Source organism: Corvus cornix, chromosome 6, assembly GCF_000738735.6.
Source record: "Corvus cornix cornix isolate S_Up_H32 chromosome 6, ASM73873v5, whole genome shotgun sequence".
NCBI lineage: Eukaryota > Metazoa > Chordata > Aves > Passeriformes > Corvidae > Corvus > Corvus cornix.
The window spans coordinates 17726685-17746393 of NC_046336.1; the positions used below are offsets into that span (position 1 = coordinate 17726685).

At 44.6% G+C, this 19709-nt stretch overlaps 1 protein-coding gene across 4 annotated transcripts in view; it reads left to right on the forward strand.

Moving 5' to 3' along the window:
• The first annotated feature begins 564 nt into the window (after window positions 1-564).
• The window catches only part of DRGX (dorsal root ganglia homeobox), a 42952-nt gene continuing 23807 nt past the window's right edge, over window positions 565-19709 (forward strand). The window contains exons 1-6 of one of the 4 annotated variants that reach the window (XM_039554160.1): window positions 565-848; window positions 1690-1787; window positions 2055-2156; window positions 4777-4949; window positions 5256-5368; window positions 15365-18251. In XM_039554160.1, coding sequence (XP_039410094.1) covers window positions 788-848; window positions 1690-1787; window positions 2055-2156; window positions 4777-4949; window positions 5256-5368; window positions 15365-15630 — 813 coding nt within the window. In that variant the 5' untranslated portion in view covers window positions 565-787 and the 3' untranslated portion in view covers window positions 15631-18251. Of the gene's footprint in view, window positions 849-1047; window positions 1495-1689; window positions 1788-2054; window positions 2157-4776; window positions 4950-5255; window positions 5369-6422; window positions 6876-15364; window positions 18252-19709 lie in introns of those variants that run through there. The other 3 variants (XM_039554158.1, XM_039554156.1, XM_039554159.1) reach the window with 3 other exon arrangements.

Genomic DNA, 19709 nt, shown 5'->3' on the forward strand with positions numbered 1-19709 from the left:
GGCACCCCGCTCCTTGCACAGGCATCACCCGCCGAGAAAGGGTCTTTCCCTGCGGCAGCGCTGGCAGGAAGATGTGGTCCAGCGGTTTCATCCTGCTTCGGGGTAGGGTCAGCCCCTCTTTAAGCACGGCTTCGCAGGCCCAGCGGACCCAAGCCGGTCTGTGCCTTCCGGCTGGAAAAATCGCTTCCCAGAGTTTTCTCTGGGTGGGACAGGGGAGCCCGACTGGGCAGGACAGTAAGAGGGTCCCTCCCGCCGCTGCCACCGAGCCCTGAGGCGGCTTTGTTTGTTAGTTTTTGGCAGACAGCTTTGGAAACGTGCTCTTGGTTTTGCTTGTTTGTTTGCTGTGCGTTTGTTTTCCCGGTGGCAGCGTGGGGCCGGGGCCTGTGTTTGGCGGCCCGAGACGGGGAGCGGCCCCACCGGCTGCCGCCTCTCCCGGCGCTGTCCGGGGCCGGGCCCTCGCTCTCCCGCCGTGGGCAGCAGCGGGGCGGGGGGAAGGGGCGGTCTGTCCTGCCGAAGGATAAAAACAGCGTAGGGCATCACAAGCGGGAAAAAAAAAATAATACACCTTCGTCCAAACCCCCCCACCCATCACCAAATCAAAGAAGTGAAAACAGAAAAACTCTCTTCGGCCAGCGTTTGGGCAGCTGGGGAGGCCCTGTGCCGCAGGGAGGGGACCGGCCTCGGGGAGTCACCGGGACAGTATTTTATTCTCTGATGAGCCTCTGCCAGGCCCACATCGAGTGAGGTCTGTGCGAGGAGAGGGCTGGGGGCTGTGTTTATCTTCCAAATGATGCTGAAAGATGAACGGCGACCTCCAGCCCACGTACCCCAGAGCACTCCACGGGCAGGTCTGCGAGTGGGGTCACGGGGACACTCAGCAACGCCTTTGGGGGCTCGGGTACTTCTCTGTTCCGTGAGGGTTTATTTTGATTTGGTTTTGTTTGTTCGTTTGTGGGTTTTGGTTTGGGGTTTTTTGTTGTTGTTGTTTTCTTTTTCTTTTGCTTGGGTTTGGGTTTTTTTCGGCTTTGGTTTAAGTTTTGACTGTTTTTTGGGTCTGTTTTGTTTGTGGTTTTTTTAGCCTGTTTTGTCAGCGAACAGAAAGGGAGTGACACATTGCAAGACGGGCACGGATGATGTGACTGGGGGAGCCACAAAGGCCGGGGTCTGCTCCATGGAACGTGGTTCACATGGCGGTGGCCCACCTGCCCTCTCCCGGCCTCCGCCTGGGGACAAACCTGCGGTGCCCCAGCCGGCCCCTCGAACGCCGGTCGAGGAAGGGCAGGGCGGCCTCGTCCAACCGCGCTGCTGTTCAGCCGCGGCCGAGCCCCCGGTGCTGGGCTGAACCGAGCCCCGTGCCCACGTTCTCCTCCAGGAGCCAGGGCGAGCAGACGGGGCCGCTTCGGCCGCTCTCGGGGGTGCGTGGGGAGGAACCTGACTGCGGCCCCGCTGCCTCCTCGTCCGGGCAGGGTCTTTGCGAGGCTGCCGTGCACACGCGTATGTCAAAGCTTCGTCTCTTAGTCCTTTTAAAGCACAAATAGCTCGAAAAATACTCTTTCCCGGGCCAGGGTGAGCTCCGGGCGGTAGAATCCCACGGTGCCCGCAGCATGCCCCGGGGACATGGGGCAGCACTGCCCACCCGAGCGGCTCCGGCCCCGGCCTTTTGCCCCTAACGCGGCTCTCGGCCCACAGGCGCGGCCCCCTTCGGAGGTCACTCCGCCGGCGACTTCGACGACGGGTTCCTGCGAAGGAAGCAGCGCCGCAACCGCACCACCTTCACCTTGCAGCAGGTAGGAGCCCGCTTCTCTCTGCCCCGGCCTCTGCACCCACTGCCCCCTGCTTGCCTTCGCCATACCTGCTCCCTGCCTCCCCCATGCCTGTTCCCTGCCAGCTCCCGACCTGCTTCCCGCATGCCCCATGCCATGCCAGCCTCTTCCTGCCTGCCCCGCTGCCCCGGTGGCCCCGCTTTCCTCATCCATGCCTGGCAGACACCCCCGTGGGGCCGCCGGATCCCTCAAGGAACCCTCAAGAATCTCTGCTCTCCTTCCCTCCCTCAGCTCGAGGCCCTGGAAGCCGTTTTTGCTCAAACCCACTACCCCGATGTGTTCACCCGGGAGGAGCTGGCTCTGAAAATCAACCTCACGGAGGCCAGGGTGCAGGTAAACATCCTGGGGAATTACTTAACTCGGATGTTCAAGCTGGCAAACTTTTTTTTTTTTTTTTTTTTATTTGACATCATGACTGCAGAGTGCACATTTGGCCAAAGAACGCAAATGAAGACGATCTGTCATTTTCATGATGCACTTTAATAACATCAACATAATGTGGAATATTAGATTAGGTTGATTAATCGGTCATTCATAATTAACTAGTGATAATGTTCTACACTAATTTGTCCGCGTCTCCAAGGTACTAAATTACATCAATGCACATCCATTTCCTTGCTTTTGGAGGGGGGGCGTGGTGCAGAGAAAAGAGCTGAGACGTGATTCTCCAAAGCAACTATGACCACTGTCAAGCACTGGGGTTAGCCAACTGCAGGGAGCCCAGCTGCCAGGAAGAAAGCTTCTTCACCTCTTCAACTTTTCTCCCTTTCGCCTTCTTTCTAAACACTTAATTTAGGCAGCTAAAGAGCCTGCAGAGCAATTCCCACACCTTTAATATGATCCAATAAATACCATTGGCCATGATTACTCTTTCCACAGCCACACTTTTCCACTCCTTCCTTTCTTTCTTCTCCTCACCTTTTTCCTTTTTTTTTTCCTTATTTCCATATGTTTGTTTTTCCATATCCAGTCCATGTGTATGTCTACAAGCTCTGCTAAGAGCAGCAGTCCCCTGCAGTTGTCAGAGATAGATCCCTGTAACTCTTCAGGCATCCACCACAGAGTTGCAAACCATGTTTTGAACAGGATTATGCATTCATTTTTATTTATGGAGGTTTTCTGCACGCTGTTCTTCTATTTTTTTAAATTTAGGTGCTTGGGGTTAAGACTATGCAAAGATCTAATTGTAGGAAATATAATAGCTTGCCTTTTGTTCCCTAGGGTCATGTTAGTATCTCTTAAAACCCAATGGCTGAAGAGAGATAATGGAATTCACCACAGTAAATTGGGGATTGTAAACAAATTATTTCTCCTATAATCAGATTATGTGATCCTGATTATTAAATCTGAACATGAATCATTGGTCATATGCGGGCAAATTAAACTGATTATTATTTGGAAATGAAAATCTCCTTTTACCACTGCATTGTAGGTACTGGCTTAAAAAAATAATAAAAAATGCCATTTTGGCTATTGGTGCCTAAAGACTGAACTGCAAATTGAGATAAATGGGACAATTATTGAGCATTCAGAAGTGGAAGATCATAACTTCTTCCTGAAAGGTGCAAGGGTGAGATAGGGGTGGTGACAATTAGATTGCTGAGGACTGGTGTTTAGCCTTGTTGTTGGCTATTATGCAAACAGACAATAGATGCAAGCATTTGTTTAGCCTGCTTTCATGCAGGGACATGGGGAAACACAGAGGATGGGAGATATGTTTACATTTATACCCCTTGCTCATTCAAATATGATTAATGTGCTATAAAGCAGAGTCTTAATCGAAGATGATGTTGTCAAACAATAACTAAATAGGGAAATAAACGACTTCATCATGCTCTTTCCTCAGAAGCAGGCGAACTGTCAGTGCAAAGTCATTAAAATATGATAATGAAAAATAGCTCAATTAAATATTGTTATAGCTGTGACCTTCATTCAATTAAGACACAAGAAAGTGTCTGCATTTTGCTTTGCGTTTAACTGCTCTAAATTTAGAATATAGATAAAATCATTATTCAATGTTTGCTGATACATGCAATTAAAAGGCAGCTAACTAAAATGGAATTGGAGAAGGCGAAGAATAATAATAACAATCTCGCCTATACTTGAATTCATGTATTAAAATGTGAATTTCCTGACCTTAAAAGAGGCTTGGCATTTTCCACCTCAAATATGGTGCTTTCAGCATTATCAGCTCCGAGGTAAATGGAAAAAAAAGTTTTTAGACTAATAGCCAGGTGATAAAATGAAGAGTATGAATATTTGTTTTGCATATGGAGAAAAAAATAAAGCTTGGAAACTGGTGTTCTATTCTGAGGTCATAGTGTGGCCGGAGGTGGGGGCAGTTGTACGAGCACACTATTAAACTGCAGAATGATCTTCCAAAATTAATGTCTATCAACTTTTGAGTCCTCTGAATGCTTACTGAACATGAAAGGAAGAACAGTCAGTAGCAGCCCTCTCCAGAAAATAGGCTGGATAAGATGACCAGATAGATACCTTTTCATTTCTGACCTCTGATTCTAGCAGCAGCTGATTTAAAGACTTATATTTCGTCAGAGTGCTTAGGTAGGTATTTAACACCACCCCTATAAAAAGGCTTTTAGATGTGTTAAAGCTGAGAAATCAGTGAGAATTAAATGTCTGTAAAGGCTTGCACACGATTAAATGCTTTGCTAACTGGCACAATAGTATCAAAATACTGCTTTTTAAGTTTTTGTTTTAACATGCCTTTTGAAGGTCTTTAGACATTTCTGGCTTGTTTTCGAGACCCAGCAATATCACAGATATGAATGTAATCCTAAGAGTCAACTAGAATAACAACAGGGATACGAAATAAGAGGAAGATTTAGACGAGCTTCTAAATGTCAGATTTCACTGGACTAACAATTTACAACCTCCTTGCTTCACATTTGGCTAAACACAGTTTTCACCCAGGATTGCTCTTCTGCTCCAGGTGTGGTTTCAAAATCGAAGAGCTAAATGGAGAAAAACAGAGAGGGGTGCTTCTGACCAAGAGGGCTCTAAGGAAACCATGGCTGAGGTGGCACCTCCTGCGAGGAATTTAAATTCCCCTTCTCCAGCAGATCAAACCAGGAATAAAAAAGAGGGTCTGGAGATCCAGCAGAGGTAAGAGTAATACAGGATATCAGCTGCCTGTCTGTGGGGCAAGAATGCCTCATATGTGTGTACATGCATACAGATGTGCTGCTATGCCTTGACCTACAGGTATCATCTTTAGAAGATGAGGTGTTTCTTGAGCAACTCACTGTTGCCTGTGGAGATGCTAAGAAGCTGGTGGCTGTGGGAGGCTGATGTTGTCCAGCCTTGGTCACATCTAGTTGGACACTGAGACACCAATGTGTTTGTGTGCAAGCACAAATGGAATCAGTTGGTTCTGGTTTTACAAGGAAGTTGTTTTCTTTTCTCCATCAGCCTGAGCCGAGCAGTGGGCCCTACGGGACCTTTCTTCCCTTCCTGCCTGCCGGGGACTCTTCTCAACACAGCCACCTACGCACAAGCTTTATCCCATGTCGCCTCTCTAAAAGGTAAATTACTTTACTTAACTTCAGGGACAAGCTCCAAGAGCATCCCTTTCAAGCTAAGTGTCATGGTCCCACTGCCCACTGTGGGGAAACCTTTGGGAAACGGTGGATCCCTCTTTCTGTTTAGATTGGCAGTATTTGCACTGACCAATGCTGCACGTACTGAAGTGAGTTTCTCGTTGTATCTCATAGCATCATTTGTGGCAAAACCCCTTCATTTTATTCAGACAGTTACTTTTCGTTAGGTCAGGGTTTCTCTCAAGGAGTAAGACAGGTAGGGCTTGCTCCTTTAGAGTTTTTGTTGCATATGCTTTTTTTTAAGAGTTAAATTTATTCTAATAAATTAGTTATATCATCCTTTTGCATTATGTAGTACCTGGCACCATTACTGATGCCTCATCCGCTCTTTGCATGTGGTTTCCTTTGCAGTGCATCTGTACAATCCAAACCTTTCTCTTCTTGGACAGTTGGTCCCCTTTGAGAACTTGAATAAAGCATGTTCCTGGGGACAGGGGAGGATACAAAGTAATTCCTCATTGCCTGGGACCCAGGTTTCAGGAAGGGTACATCCCGTGTCTGTATACTTTCAGTTTCCAAAAAGCAGCAGTATGCATCTTTTAAAAATAAATCACCTACTGATCCATTAGCTGTTCTTAGTCTAACAATTTATAAGACTAAGGGTGTAAGCAGGATGAATTCAATTTATAGATTTATAGGATGCAAAGCCTCATAGCAGTGCCAAGCACAAAGAGGCGCATACATTTACTCTGTGTCCCGATGTGCTGCAATAACTTGTGAGGGAAGTTTCTCAGTTAAAGACCCACCACTATGAAGAAAAATGTCCTCTAATACATCCCATTGTATTCTCTGGCATACCTCATGCTCCTTGTATTCCCAGTTAAATCAGCACTGCCAAAGTATATTCCTGAAGCAAATGTTTGGAACTCTCCTGAGTTGTGTGTTAAGTCCAGTGTCCTGCCCCCTGCACCCCCTTCTCTCCTGTCTTTCAAAAAAAGCTGAAGCCAGACACACCACACAGTTACTGCTCTTTTGATAGGTGTGGGACCTGGAATTCTGGATCCAGAAAGGACACACAGGTGTGACCTGAATCCTAAAACTTAAAGGCTTATTGTCACCTGCAAGTGGGCGCCAGCTCTTTGGAGTGCCTGAGTCCTCTTGATCTCTGTCCTGTAAAGTCTTGGGGCTGAGAATTTTGACTTCTTCCATTAAGCAGGAACAGCCTCTCTGGAGTAGATACAGCTGAAATTCTTCAGGCAAAAAAAAATTGTTCATCGATAAATGTAGTCCCAGACAGGTTGAAAAGTGTGGAAATAGGGTTGTGTTCAGTGAATAATTCAGATGGAATAAGGGGGTTTTCGTCCTTAAAATTTACATTCAAGGATTTTCAGAATTAAATGCATCAATATGTTGTTCTCACCTGTTTCATGTTTAAATGCAGCTAAATTTTAAGAAAAAAATTACCCAAATAAACAAAGCCAAGCAAAATGAAATAAAAAAGATTTAAAATTTGTCGTGAGGGGTTGGTATTTTTAGTTGGTTAGTTTTCTTTTTTTGTTTGGGGTTGGGTTTTCTTGTTGTTGGTTTTGTTTGCTTGCTTTTAGTTTTACTTATTTGGAAGAGTTCCTGATACTCTTTTCTTTGATTTTACATCTTAGCCACTAAATTGAGAAACTAATAATTTGCTCTTTTTTTTGCTTGATTGAAATTTTACAACCTAGGGGCAGAAAAAGTTCTATTCCTGAATCTTTTGTAGATATGAAATAGTCAGTTGCCCAGACTAGGAGACAGTGTCCCTGAAAAAATGGTCCCAAATGTAAATAGCGATATTTTTTTTTATAATTTGTATAGGGATGGTCAGTTTTCAGATGCCTGCATATTGTCTTGGTGAATGTTGTCAGTTATACATGCAGTTCATTCCTGAAATGTCTGTTTTATATTTTCTGCCTGGCACTAGAAATCTCCAGATACATGCAAGGGGACTGGGATAAAGTAGTGTATTTTGATTTTATGAAATCCAGTTACAGGTTTGCACATCTGCGTATCCACCTACCAGGAGCTTTGTGGAGCTGCCTTTGCCTGTCAGTGTATTGTTATCCTTGCAAGGAACTGGGGAGTTTGAGGGGAGCTCTTTTTCTTCTGCTGCTAGCTCTGCTGCTAGGGCTTAGTAATGTCAAATTTTGGCTGTGGGGTTAAGAGGAAAGAAATTATCGTTATAAGAGGGACCACATTTGATAGGTACAAGCAGAGAATAATTGTAACATCTTTCTTGTGATATTGATATATGGAGTATTGTCTCCTCCTTCCTTGGCTCATCTCCACAAATTCCTCGTTCCCCATTTCTCCAAGAGTAATTCACTTGTGCTGGAGTAGGGCTGTGCACAGCAGTCACTGAGCTTTGGTCGTATTAACTGGTGACCAGAAAAATCTCTAGAGCTTCTGAGTGGACCAAAGGAATCACGGGCCTAATGCACAGTTTATTTTTCTTTGGTATGGAAACTCCAGGTGAATGATTGTTCATTTAAACCAGTGTATTTGAAAGTATAACCAAGCTCATGTGCCAGTCTGGAGGAAAAGATAATGGTTGTGGGAAGGAAGGGAAGGACAGGGAGAGACACAGTGTTCACAAAACCTTAATATGACTGTCTTTGTCATGTGCTCAGTTCAGTTTATTTGACTCTCCCTTCTTCCTTTTGAGACAGGAGCTGTGTGCACATGGGCCATTGTATGTGTCCTTATATGTCTTAATTAAGGGACCTAAGCTTTTCCCTTGAAAATCTAGTTGCATTTTGCTGCAGAAATGATGCCAGAACCCTGCCATCGTGAATCTGGTGGCGTAGGAATTTATGTCATGCAAATCCCATACAACTCAGCACAGGGCATAAAGTTATGAGCTGTTCGTTTTTTGGATTGCTTGGATAAGGGAAAATCCAGCAAGTAGAAAGGTTTTCCAAAATGTTGCAAGTTTTATTGAAGAGTGAAATGATTGAGGGGTCTTCCCAGTATCTGTCTCATGCCAACCATGCTTTGAAACTACCAGGAATTCTCTGTGCTTTTGAAAGCAAAACACTTGCTTCAGAATGAAAGCACTATTTCACTATGAAAGGATGCATGACCCTGCTTTCTTCTATGCAAGTGTCAAACTAAATGCAGCTCCTCTATGTGGATCTTGTAAATAGATATGTATTCCCACCACTGGGAGAATAATCCTGGCCAGTAAAGGGAATCACATTCTTTAGTACAGCTGTAAGGGCTGCTTGCAAACAAATGAGCACTCTCAGCACATCAGGTTCTACTAGGAACTGCAGGTTGTTTTCTTATTCTTTTGAAGAGACAAGATGTGCTTTGTTGAACCTGTGAGCCAACATTTTGCTGGTGTCAGTGAGTAATATTTGAATAATGCTTTAGAAGGAGACCATTAATATCAATACAGTGAATAACAAGTGATGATGGTGATGTAACTAATTAATAATTATTTTGTGCTCTCAGGGACCATTTTCATTCTGTCATCTGAGAGTTCTCCATCTTTAGTAAAAAAACTAATACCTCTCTTTTTCTCTTTCTCTTTCTCTTTCTCTGACTTTGCTTGGCCCCAGACCCAGGTTTCCAAAGCTACATAAAGTGCTTAGGGCACAAAGTTCTTGGATCTAATTTGTAGTATAAGGATATAATAGTTGAGGGTGAAGTTGGTCTAGAAGAGACAGGAAATCTCAAGACAGCCTAGTCTGGGGCAGAGACTAAGCCTGCAACTTTGCTTTTGGAAAGACTGTGAAGTGCACTGTAGGTTTGCCTCTTGTGGCTCTGGACCCCACATGTGCCACTTCTAGGATATGGGGATATTGTTAGAGCATGAGACCAGGTCTGCTCTGATGAATGAGAAGAAAGCTGTTTTCCCTAATCACTATGCCCCTTGAACTCTGCTGTCTCTGAAACCGAGATTTTTTCCCATCAGAGTGAGGATATTGGCACCACAGGATGTTCTGTTAAGAAAACGGGCTGGATATACAATGCAAACAAAACTGTTATGCAGAATATAGACTTTTCCAGAGAAGACTATATTATCACTGGACAGTTTTTCTCTGTTTCTATCAAATGTTCTGTATTCAGTAATACAACAGACGTTTCCTTGTCTCCTGTCTCTCTGAAGTTTAGCTCATGGAGGCTGTACTTATTAGCAAGCATCTGTTACCTACTGTATCATCTCCCTATGTACTATTCTGTCAGGAAATACAATTCCTCATTTGAAAAATTAGCACAGGTTCATAATTTCTGGGATATACAGTGTTTCCTACTTCAGGGGTTTAGTGCTTCACCACTGGTCATACTCAGGAAGAACATTGACTCACTGAGATGAAATTTCTGATGTTCATTACTCTCTGAAATTGTCCTGATTTGACAACTATGCTACTTCATTGTGGTGACTTCGACAGTTCCATGATCTTCCAAGATGAAACACTTACTGTAAGCCAGGCATCTGCAGTCCATTTAGTAGATTTAATTGCAGACCTCAAAGATGAAGGGAAAATACTTGTTTTATTTATGGGCTGTGTAACTATAGAGTCATCAGGAGAAGCTAGTGTTCTGTGCAGAGAGAGACCTCAAAGTACCTCCTTAATGGATGACAGCATGAATGCAATTCATTAATGCAGAAGATGTTATTAATGGGTGTAAACAAGAATCTCCGTTTTTCAGCGGATGTGTTCTACCATTCTGGTGGCTGAGGCCAAGAGTGTGTCTGTTACGTTCCACTGAAATTTCCCCAGATCCCATGATGAGTGAAGTGTATGAGGAGAGAAATAATTACACTTGCCAGGGAATTACTTTCATAATTCACCCACAGCTCTGCTCTGTGCAAGTTATAGCTCAGTTGGTTTTCATGGCACCTCCACACCACTGATGGAGAAGTACGGTTGCATTACGCACATCCAAATGGGTATTGCAGGGCACCATTGATTAGGTTCTTTTATGGTTTGCTGCTGCTGTGGCTGCTGTTCATATGAGGGAGGCTTAATTGCAGTATCCAGGAAAAAAAATCTAAAACATAACTAGAACTTCCCGTCCATTACAGTTCAATTTCTATTATGGAAAGATGAAGGGAATTTGCCCAGTTCCATTGCGCAATTCCCATTGCCAACACTACAAAAGAAGTGTTCAAGGACCTAACTCACCCTTGAACTGGTGTTTACTGACTTGAAGCACCACTGTTTACCGTAAGACTGGGGAATGGGAATAAAACTCCTGGGGTCCTTTATTTTCAGTGTCAGTCTTGATTATGGTCTTACTGACTTTCCTCATGTAACATAGCCAATATATTAAGTGGGTTTGTTTGGCAGTTTTCCTAGTTTATCTGCCACTCTGACTTCAGAGAATCTAAAACTTTTCTTTAGTTTGCTGCAGATGCACACACCTTGAGTAAGTTTTTTTGATTCCCATATCACAGGTCCCCAGCTCTAGCACTGCCCCTCAGAGATTTTTGGTCTTTTTCACAAATACTAGGAAATACGTAGGTACTTGGAACCCTAAGAGCCATGGGTAGGAAATGGGTGCTGTCCTATTCCTCCAGGACAGATCTTGATTAGGTTAGTGGACCTCAGCTGGGCAGGGGTTCCTGTTGATGAGGTTGCCGAGCTGACAGTATTCAAAGGACTGATTCTGTTCTCCCAGCTTTTTTGTGGGTTTGCTGCCAGCCTTCCTGCCCTAACAGGCAAGTCCTGGCTTCTGATTTTTTTTTTTTTTTTGGAGTACTAATGGCACAAATAAAGGAGGATGAAATCCTCCAGTTCCAGTGTCGAGTTATGTAGATAAAAAGGCTGCTGATAGAGCAACTGAGCCAGATTATCAGCTCTTTGTTGTTTCCACTGGGCATATAGGGGTCACAAGCAAAGGAGATATGAAGTTATAACATTTGGACTCTGCTGTCACCTCTGAAGTGCTCTTCCAGCCTCTGGGCAGCACAGGGTACCTTCCACACTTACCAGCTTCTCACTAGAAGGAGAAACCGTCTAGTACAACTTCAGCAGCCTTGAGGCTACCCTAAATTAAACTGGGACCATCTGATGCTTCTCCATTTCAGGCATTAAGCTCACGCCTTTCTTGTTTTGAACTTCCTGATTCAGAGCTCAAGAAGATTTAGATAAAACCACTTTTGTGTTTCCTGCTTTTGACTTAGGCTTTAAAAGACAGAATGCCGGTGTTGTGTATGAAGTGCAAGAGGGAGCTCCTTTTGAATCAGCTCCAACTGGTAATCAACACTATGAACTTGAGGTTATTGATGAACTTCCAATCCTTATGAAATGGATTCAGAATTCATGAGAATTTACAGCTCAAGCAAACCAATGTGACTACTATGAGAAGATAACAATAATTAAATAAAACATGATATTTTCCCTGAAAACTAAACAGCGTGGGTTGATATATGAGGATTTTAAACAGGATTTTTTCTCTCCTTCCCTCCATGTCAGGTTACCATTCAGCTGTCCAAATCAAATGCTGATATGCACAAATAATAAAAGAGGAAAGGAATGTGGAGTTTGCCTTTTGGAAAGACTACCTATTAAATCCTTTAAGCTCTTGACTTGAAACACAAAATACATATTTAAAAATTTATATTATGTATCAATATGTGCCCCACTCCTACCCCTCTCTTCCCACCTGAAACTGAACCATGGAACTGCACAAAAAGGTCCACAACCAAAATTATAGATCAAATATTGTTACAATTTAAATGTGATGTTGGCAGAGACAAGACAAAACTAATTTAATTTTTCCTGTCAGTCTCTCTAGTAGATCAATTAAACTGCCAAGTGGATCAAATATTTCAGATTGTATTTATTACATTAAGTATTTATGTTCAGGCTGGGCATTTAAAGTATGATCTCATATAGGAATAGGAGGAGGTTTAGATCAATTCAGCAGAATTTGCTGTAAGTTAATGGAAATCTAATTGTGTATTTTAATTTTGTGTATAGGAGGCAGTAAGTTCCTGAAAGAAAGCAAACAGTACCCTGTCCATATTGCAGCAATTTGATACAAATCTCGTTAAACTAATCTCAGATTGTCATAGATGTTGGTGGGAGCTGGATCAAGATCTAGGGCTAATGGCTTAACCCTGACTGATTTTGATGGGAGCTGGATGCCTGAAGTCCTCTGAAGATTTGAAATAAGTAGGAACAATTCCTTCCTTCCCCACTGAAGACTCAGGGCTGCTGCAATAAGATGTTAAAAACCATTGCTGCCTGCTATATATGGATGCCTCTTTCTTGGTCAGCATTACTTTTCTGGAGATTGTGGGCTGGCTGATGGGCAGGTGGAGACCTTGGACTCCTGAGCGTCCCATAGTTGGTCTGGGCTTTGTACTGGCAAAGTCCGATACATTTCACTGGACTTATTATCTGCAGATTCAGATGATTGTAAGGTAGAGTCAACCTTCTTTACAACATATATTAAAAAGGAACAGAAATCCTATTCTCCTCTATTCTAGCTGGAACCTGCAGCAAATGATGCTTTCTACTTCACTTTTTTTCGTGTGTGAGCTGTTTGCAAGTGTCTTAACCTCAGTGAAAATGAAAGGAATAGTTTATGGGTGAATTATTGCTAGAGATAGTTTAGTTTCCACCACAGGTAACTGCACCCTCAGGTTGCAGAGCCACTAGGTAATATCAGGGCTAATTATTAAGGAAAGAGCTTAGGCTGGTACTGAATACTGATAAATATTTTATCCCTCTAACAACAGAATGAAAATTATTCTTAGGGGATGGAGCCGATTCCTACTTTTTTGAAAAGGGGAAGACTGCTTTCCACTTCTCCCCACCTCCCACCAAGCAATGTCTGTGCCCAGTCCTGCATTAGGCACTGCGGGCCAGCCCTCCCCTCATCCTGGGAGCTGAACAGCCATGTTTGAAAGCCTCGTTCAGTTTGTGTTAGAAAGCAGCAGTGCAAAGGCAGCTGATGCACCTGCAGGCCTCTCGGCTCCCCCATCTCTGAGCAGAATCTGAAGATGGTGGGACTTGGTGAAAAAGATCTGCTGCAAACTGCAGGGACTCTGAAGGGCCTCTGCTCCCTCTTGTTAAAACAGTGGCTGGCCAGAACCCCTGAAGTGGCTGTGATTCAACAGGGCAGAAAACTAGTTTATGAGCATGGCTGGTGGTGGCAAAAACTGTAGGTTGTGTTCTGAGTGGATTTTATTTTAAACCCTCCTTCTGACCTGCTCAAAACAGCCACAGAATTCAAGACTGAGATTCCTAGAGCTAAAAGGAAAAGAAGCAGAGGATTTTAGTCAAGTGCTGAAACTTGCTTGTGCTTGAATGCCTGGACCCACAGAAATGTTGGTCTGCTGATCATATGCTTTATCAGTGAAGTATAACGAGAAAACTGTTCTTTCCATTTATATTAATAACTTGTCCTTTATAGATGCTGTTTTTTGAAATACAAATAGTACTTTTCCCTGAATGTTACCTGCAACCACAAATCTCTGACAATTTCTGTGGAGAAGTCTTGCCAACATCCTAAAAACAAACAACTGGCTGCCTTCATTCCTAGCAGATGGGTGCTGACCCGTTGCTACCAAGAACAGAAGTGTAAAACTCTGCAGGTTATTAGTTCCATCACTTAGTCATGAGCCATTTAACTCAAATATTAACTGCAGAAATTAAAGCAAGTCCTTGGCTTGGAAAGATCAGGGGAAGATACTGCATTGTGTCAGGATGTGTGTGGCTGGGCTGTTTCTTGTTGAAAGGTAACATATCAGCAAAGACAGGCTTTTGCCAGGGGTGTACATGATGATGTGGACTTTGTGTGGCCTCTAAGACCCCTGGAAGAATGGCGACTAATGATGTCTGGTTTTTTAACCAGAGAGTAAATTCAAGAAGTAGCTCAGCCATCCACCCTGCTTCCCCATCCTACTCCTCTGACACATTTTCCAACATTCAATAGATGCATCTAAGCTGGGTACCAGTGTGGCTTTTTTGGATGGACTGCATGTCCTGCCCCGTGATCAGCCTACACTCCCAGGTGTGCTTGTTTGGGAACTGGCACAAGCCCCAGCATTATCAAAGGGAAGCCAGAGGAAGAGCCTGCTGTGTTCTAGCTCAGGAAGGCAGCTGGTGGAGTGAGGACTGCCTCTGTCAAGGGGTTGCAGGGAATCTTTTCAGCTTAAAGGCAGAGGAACCACTTCATCTGCTCTCCAGTGTTTTCTTGCCTGCTTGGAGCAGCCATGGGTCTCAAATAACAGGGTAGAGATGCTCTAGCCCATCTCTCCTGATGAGATTCTTGAGATATATCACAGCAGCAAATTAAGGTAGCTTTGGCTCACTTCTGGAGGCTGTTCTCTTTGAGGTGTCACCCTTAAGCAGCACAGACATTGAATGGGTGAAGGTAGAACAGACTCTTGCAGGTAGACATGGTGGCAGTAGCTGGCAAGGGCCTGGCCAAGGAAAAGTATCTCATTTTACAGTGAGATAGGAGAAGGTTAACAACTGGAATATTTTCACCTTTCTCTCTGCTGTAGTCTTTCAGGCAAAGAAAAGTGACAGAACCCCTACACTCACCCACCAAATGCTGCTGCTCACATCGATCAAGCTCAGTGTGCAGGCAGAAGGCAGGGGGCACCTTCAGCATGGGGCTGGTGGCAGCCACAGAACAGCAGCTTGATAAGAGAGGAGGGAATGAACTGAGCCTTGCTTATGAGGAAATCTCATGTGTGATCTGAACTTCACTGCTCACTTCTGTCTCTACTTCCCTCTCACACTCTGTTTGTCACCCTGGATGACTCACAGTGTAAGATCCTTCTTACAGAAGGATCAGCAAAACAGGGTATGGGTTTTCTAGCCCTGACTCAGAGAACACCTGTGTACTCACTAAAGGTCAATATACCGGCTAAAGCAACCCTATCTCTGTTGTCTTCAGACTGACCATGGAAGGAACAGTCAGACAGGCTCCCTGATCTTCCCCAGCAGTGACGTGCCTTCTCTCCTTCCTCCCCAGGGAGCCCGCTGTGCTCGTGCTGCGTTCCAGACCCCATGGGCCTCTCCTTCCTGCCCACCTACGGCTGCCAAAGCAACCGCACCGCCAGCGTGGCCGCGCTGCGCATGAAGGCGCGCGAGCACTCGGAGGCTGTGCTCCAGTCTGCCAACCTCCTGCCCGCCGCCAGCAGCAGCCCCACTCCTCCTGCCAAACCCGGCCCTGAGGGCAGCAAGGACAAGCAGCCCTCTCCAGCCAAGGAGCACATGGAAGGGGAAAAGAGTGTATGAGACCGGAGTGGTGCTGGTCCCTCGGCTCAGGGCAGTGCTCCACCGCCAGCACTCTGCCATGGGGTGAACTGCAGTGTGGCTGTGCCCAGTGGGATGTCATGGGGCCACCAGGGACCCGGCACAGCTGAGTGGCCTCTTTGGCTGCCTTTCACGCACCCTTGCTTTTCTTGTGTCGCTGTAGGTTCATTTCCTTCATTTATCGGCACTATCTGTGTTTGGAAACATTCGTGAAACTGTTTTTATTCTCCCCCCCCCATACATCCCAGGGACACTGACAGGCCCAGGATCCTGGCACATCTCGACTTTCCATCCTATGTGAAATGGATGTCTGGAAGCAGCACATCACCTCCAGCTGTGAGTTCTGGGGCAAGAGATGCGCCCAGGCACCAGTTACTCCACTGCTCACAACAGAGGGGAAGGAATATCCAGGTATATCCCAATTTGGCCTGCTGTTTTCTGAAGGCATTTGACTTCAACCAAACCTATCCCAGGCAATCCAGGTGTAAGAGAAACAGGAAATAGAGCGAAACTTTTCCTTCTGTCTTCTTTTCTCTGAAAGTGAAACTTCCCACGGAGCAGATTACTGGGAAATTGCTGAGATCAGTTTACTTGTGACTAAAATCCTTGCACTAGCCTCTGTGTGAACATTAGTGTATTACTCTTGCCGTTCCCTGGCTTAGACATGAAAGACGCATGACTTCAGAGTGGCATTCACAGCTTCAAACAGCAATGCTGGTATTTAATGGAGAGTGCAATTGTCTCTAGATCTGCACAGAGCTGGGGGTATTTTGACATCACTGTCCTGGAAAAAGACTGGAAGAAAAAAATAATCCTTCATTGCTAGACTGCAAATACATTTTTCCATGTTTTGTTTTTACTAAAGAGGAAATAAAGCTTGGAAGGATATTCCTTTATGCCATCCAAATTCAGACTATTCAATTTACCGAACGCTTGTTGTAATGGATCTAGATATGAAAAGATATTAATTATTATAGATTGGGAGCAGTGCAAAGGAGAAATTGATGCTGTAATTATAGCCTTATCTCTCACCCAAACCTCCTGAAAGCAAAGCAGACTAAGATCTGAAGAGCAGTCATTTTAATCTGGGGTGTCTCTCATTTTTTTCCATAGGAACTGCACATATGGATTTGAACTTAGTGACTTGGACTTGCATTTTTCAGGTGCCATTTGCAGACTGCTTAGGGGGGTCCACAGGTATCCCTGGAGTACAGGCTGAAAACACTTCTCCAAGACTTTAATCAAGTAACATGGAGGCTAGTGGAAGGATTTCTGTCACCTCTGATCCTGCACATTGTGCTTCGGACCTCCTGGAATGTGCTGAGCACATGCTTTTACACGGGGTTTTGTTTAGCTATTCACAGGATCCAAGTTTGGGGATGTGCTTGGAAAGGCAGTCCTGAGTAAGGCTGGCAGCAGAAATTTGTCTCCTCCATATAAGTGATCTCAGCCTATGAATTTCACAGAACCTGGGACTTCTCTGGGGCTCACAGGACCCTTTCAAACCCCCTGGTGCACACCTTCCTTTCCATGAGGCACGGTTTGATGTCAGCACCCACTTAAAGGGTGGGAGCCCTGGTGTTCGTGGAGTGGCTTGGCAGCACCAGGCACCATCATTGTCGAGAAGCCAAGGGTACCAGACACCCCCAGAGTGGAGTTTGTGTCTTTTGGGCACAAGCCAGCAGATAGGGCATTGCTGGGTCTGTCCTTCGGTCAAAGAACAAAGAAAAGGGCCCACATTCATCAAATGGAGTAATTTTGCTTTACTTCTGCCACATAGTGTGTTTCTTTTGGGGATCCTTAACTGTCCTAATGCAGGGAGGGGAACATACAGTAGTCTGTGATCTGGTTTTGTGCTCTAGCTTCAGGAGTTGCTCTGCTGAACTGTGGGAGGAGGTGGCTTTTCTGGCTACAAGTTATGGCTTAGTTCAACAACAGCAACAACCCCTTTATTCCACCAAAATAAAAGAGATCGCTGTGTGCTTTGTTGTGGGGAGTGGTTGGAGGAGAGAGAATCACTGTTTTCTTAGTGATATTCCCAATCATAATTTTTTTTCTCCCTCCTAAAAAAAGACTAAAAAAAAATTCCAGTCCAAAGAGGCAGGCTCAACTTTGTTTCAACATAATTACCTTGCATTCAGTTGAACTTCAGCCCTTCTGTACACTAACTCTTCAATCTAATTGTTTGATTAAACTCGTATTTCCTCCAGAAAGGTACATAAATAAGTGAATTGTTGAGCAAATTAAGAATACTTAACAGCATTGCATCTGAAAAGTAGTTACGCTGATTAAATTTTCTGTCCTTGAGGATTTTCAGGAAATTACTTTTGATCGTCAATAACACAATTAAGTAAACTACACGCACATTAGCATGAATAATTGATAAGAAATTATGTATTACCACGAAGCACTGATTTAATAATTCATGATGCGACACTCTAGTGACTGTGCAAAACTGGGTAACATCGACAAGTCTGCCTGATGTTGCTGGAAATGCTGCAAATACAAACAGTTTTGTTGTACAATAAAGGAAAGTATCTGATGCATGCTGTAGTTTCTGTTTGTTTAATACTTGAATAAATTTAGAAAGAAGACCCTGAAAAGCTCCTGTACTGTTTTCATTCAGATCAATTTCTGTGTGCAAGCATCTGCTTTCACATTGATGACTGTCCAGTTCTGCTTAGACCACAATGATATTACAGAGTGAGGGAGGCTCTCCCATGCGTAGCTGGAACCTCTCAGAACTTGCAAAATTAGGGGACTCAAAACTTCACAAAGCCGCCTGGTAAGGAGCAAAGCAGCCTTAGTCCCCCTTAAGCCTGAGCTCTTCAGTGTCTGATGTGTCTGTGATTATAATTATTCAGTAAGATTTTGTGGGTGATTAAGTCAGCCAAAAATGAAGCTGATTGTGTGTTTTGAGTGTACACAATGTCATGTTAAACCCTAGGCCAGTTCTCTGACAATTCTTGCAGTTTGCCAAGGGGAGGCAGATAGATATTTGTGTTCTTGTCAGCATGTTGGGGAAACCAGGGCGTAGTGAGACACCTCTTCCTCTCAACTTTTGATCTGTCTGCTCAGGGCAGTGCATCCCAAGAGAGCTTGCTTGAAGTCACTCAGCAGGAGCACAAGGGCAAGAGCAAAACTCTAGAGATCGTGTCTCAGTCATGCTTGTTTCTAGCCACCAGACCCTGCTCCCTTCCAGATGGACTGCCCACTGCAGATGAGCCACCTGCCTACTTTCTGTGCTGTCATATATCAGGGCTATGCCACTTAAACCATTCTAATGGCCATTTCAGTAGCTCTGATTAAGTCTGGCATTTAAAAGTTTATAACTCAGCTATAAAAAGTCACTCAGGCTGAACCCCAGCTTGAGAGGCCCAAGCCCAAGGGGATGATTTACATGAGAGCAATTCCAAAATTAGCCTGCATGGTATTTTTTTGGTTACGTGAAGGAAAAATGGAAGCCTAGGGTTTAAGGGATGGATGTCAGACAAATATGTTTTGTTTGACAGCTAACTGCATTGTCACTGGATCCTGTGCAGCAATTTTCTCTGAATTTTTGTACTAGCATGAGCCATGCATAGCATTAATGGTGACTGTGCCAGCGTTGCTTCCCTAGGTTTGACAAAGCATCTCCAATCCTGGGCTCCTTTCTCAAGAAATCACAGGCACACACAAAGCCCAGGTTCCCCCTCATCCCCTACCTTCCCTGCATCCTCATTCGTGACTCTGTGGACAGCCTGCGGCCCTGCCTCCAGCCCTGGTGCCGAGTCTCCGCTCGTGCCATGGCCATGCTGCAGTTCCTCCTGCTCCAGGGCTGAGCCTGGCACTGGGGATGCTGCAGTAGGGCATCCAGGAGCCTGTGCTTAGGACGCGTGTGGGCTTCTGTTAATGGGGGTTGCCGTAAAGTGCCACACCATGGGGCTTCTCTATAAGGTTGCATACCATTCTCTCAGCTCTCTGTGCTTGTTACCTCTTAGAGATCTATTTAAGTCTCCTTATGCCTATGTACATTGTAACAGGAAATGTGGAGCTGTGTTTTCGCCTCTGCTCAGTTATGC